At 42.6% G+C, this 2874-nt stretch overlaps 1 protein-coding gene across 1 annotated transcript in view; it reads right to left on the reverse strand.

Annotated features, from left to right (window-relative positions):
* uxs1 (UDP-glucuronate decarboxylase 1) overlaps window positions 1-2293 on the reverse strand; it is a 60131-nt gene extending 57838 nt beyond the window's left edge. The window contains exon 1 of the mRNA XM_080786539.1: window positions 1320-2293. Within this exon, the coding sequence (XP_080642665.1) occupies window positions 1320-1407 (88 nt within the window). The 5' untranslated portion in view covers window positions 1408-2293. The remainder of the gene's footprint in view (window positions 1-1319) is intronic.
* Window positions 2294-2874: the final 581 nt, after the last annotated feature.

Here is a 2874-nt window from a genome sequence, read left to right on the forward strand (position 1 = left end):
GTATCATATTGTACGTACAGTCAGTCACTCTGATACAGTGGTAGACAATCATCATGTCATGGTTATCATTCAATCAATATGCTTATGCAGCTATATCACAACATACAGTAAGTTAGACGTGAAATGAGGATAGAGAGGTGGGGTGACACGCAGCAAAGGCCGTCGGGATCGGGACTCAAACCCGTCAGGCTACATTGGAGCCTTCCATGCCTAGGTGCCCGGACCGCTAGGAGTAGGACAGCAGTCCAGGCCAGCTTTCTGTAAAGAAATCCTGTGCACTGTGTGCAGGTGAACATTTTTCCAAGTGTTGAAGTTTGGAAGCGCTCGTTTTCAATAACGCAACGTGCTGCTGCCTCCTGCATTATGATTTCAAAACGGGTTGTACGCAGGGCCATTGAGTGATTTCCAACGAGCGCTTCCAAACTCAAACACTTATTTATCACCTGCAGGAATTTATTGACAGAAAGTAACTCATGACATGTCTACGGTGAAACAAAAACTTTGCAGATAGAAAGAATAATTCAAGCTTTCGTTACAGCTGCAATGTTGGTGAGTTTCATGTTGATTCATACAATCACGTAGGACATTTCTTTCTGTTTGGATGTATGGGCTGTCAATGGTTGGTGTTGCAACTCCAGATTCAACATATATAAAAAATAAAAGAATAAGGAAATCTAGTGTTGCCAAATGCGGCTAATATCATATATAGGTGCCATTCAGGCACCTGATTGTGAGCACCTGGGGGTACTAGACGCTCACAACAAGAGTAGATCAGCAGATTGTAACTGGCAAAGAAGAACACTGTAACACAACCTACTCAGCTGTGCTGCTCATCCCATAATTGCACATGCCACTTACAAATGGGGGCATGGGGCACACTTTAAAAAGCCGTTTGTAACTGGCAAAGAAGAACACTGTAACACAACCTACTCAGCTCAGCTGTGCTGCTCATCCCATAATTGCACGTGCCCCTTACAAATGGGGGCATGGGTCAGGGGCACAATTTAGGGGAATAAACAGGCCCCAAATGGATAAACGTTTTTGCCAAGGAGCTGTTACAGAAACATACAAACATTTCAAAACTTTGTGATATTGTTCACACACACACACACACACACACACACACACACACACACATTATCACAATCTCCAATTAAAAGTGAAATCTATATCTACCCTCGATAACCATGTTTGTCATGTATACTCATCATATTACCCCAGAATAGCTCAACTGTCATAACTGACTTTCAATTAAGAGGGTTTGAACTGTTAAAGCTCCATGAATGGGCCGTACTGTCACTCTCGAAATGTATACTTACAGGCAATGTAGGCAATCAATGCGAGGGCGACGAGGAGCTTCATCATTCTTCTGTTTAATCCTGATAGCATCCAGACGATCCGCTTCATCCTCTACATTTACAGTCTAGAACCACCCGCCTCCTCCTCAGTCATGTCCAGGGCAGGGTTCATTCGTCACCGTTTAAGATTATCTTGATTTATTAATAATAGTGTATGAAGTCAATGAAAAAAAATGCAACAACAACAAGCTGCAGACAAGACATGCAAGCTAGCCGCGGCTGCTACGTCAACACAGTGGACAGAGGCAGTCACAGTCATACGTGGCTAGCGCTACACAGGTAGCAATCTGATCAGGTGGCTAGTAGTAGTAGTACAGCACTGTTGTGCTAACGTTAGCAACTCGCCATCAACTTAGTGTTTGTTTATAAGTGCCATTATGTTCACAGACGGTACGGTAGCTATACTGTGCAGAGCTCTGACTGCAACCCATTAGTCATCGTTAACGCAGTCCGATAACGCAATAGTCCATTCGGAAACCACAATGCCGAGCGACTGACAACCAACACATTAGCGGCTAGCTCTCTAGCAGTGACAGCTGGGTGTTTTATTGCCGTTCATAATTGTTTGCACACCAAACAATAAAACATGCGAGTTCCGGGGTTGTAGTAGTAAAGTAACTCGCAACCAAACGAACGTTCATCTTATCCACGGAGAGACGCGCACGTTAGAGTATAGTTTCTTCTCTGCTGGGCCGAGGTATTGGTACTACAAACAAGACGAGCGACCATTCCTAGCTCGATTAAGCATCCTGCCCTGCCGCTACTAGCCTGTAATAATCAAAACGGTACACGCATGACACATCCCCATCACTTTTTTTTACTTGGCAAATAATCACTGCTGCGATAAATCCAACCTCAATCGATTATTGTCTTATTCCTAAGAGCGAGTATACGTTTGTTTAGGCAAAACTGTCGTCTGTCAAATTGCGTGTACATTCGCCGAATCGCCGTGTATACAATGGTTCATTCATAACCCTCACGAATTTGGGTAATTTTCCACATGCAAGACAATGCGTGTGTGTGTGAGTGAATGAGTTGAAAAGTGATGGCAAAAGCTATTTTAACTATTTATTAATAATGTTGAATATGGGAACATGTCCAATGTTATTTAATTTTCCCTATTTACATTCACATAGACCGGTCCTGCACACATCACACGCACACACACACGCACACCCACACACTCTCTCTCACACACACACACACACGCGCGCACACACACACACACACACACACACGCTTGTAGAAGAGACACCGATTTACAATCACTTGTATTATTTATAGCCCTCTTGACTTACACAATTAATTAACATGCAGTTAATGTTGCTCTCTAACATGGTAGATGCATGGTAGTTAATTATAACAATGTATTAATGTGATAATATGTAGGCCTATATACTTACAACATTATTTTGGGGTGTCACCTTAGATTAGCTTAATGTGCAACATTGATTTCTCAGTTCTCAAACAAACATAGAGTTTAAGTATAGGTTATCTGCACATTTCTAGACCTATT

This window comes from Protomyctophum bolini (assembly GCF_963924005.1).
Source record: "Protomyctophum bolini genome assembly, chromosome: 16".
Classification (NCBI taxonomy): domain Eukaryota; kingdom Metazoa; phylum Chordata; class Actinopteri; order Myctophiformes; family Myctophidae; genus Protomyctophum; species Protomyctophum bolini.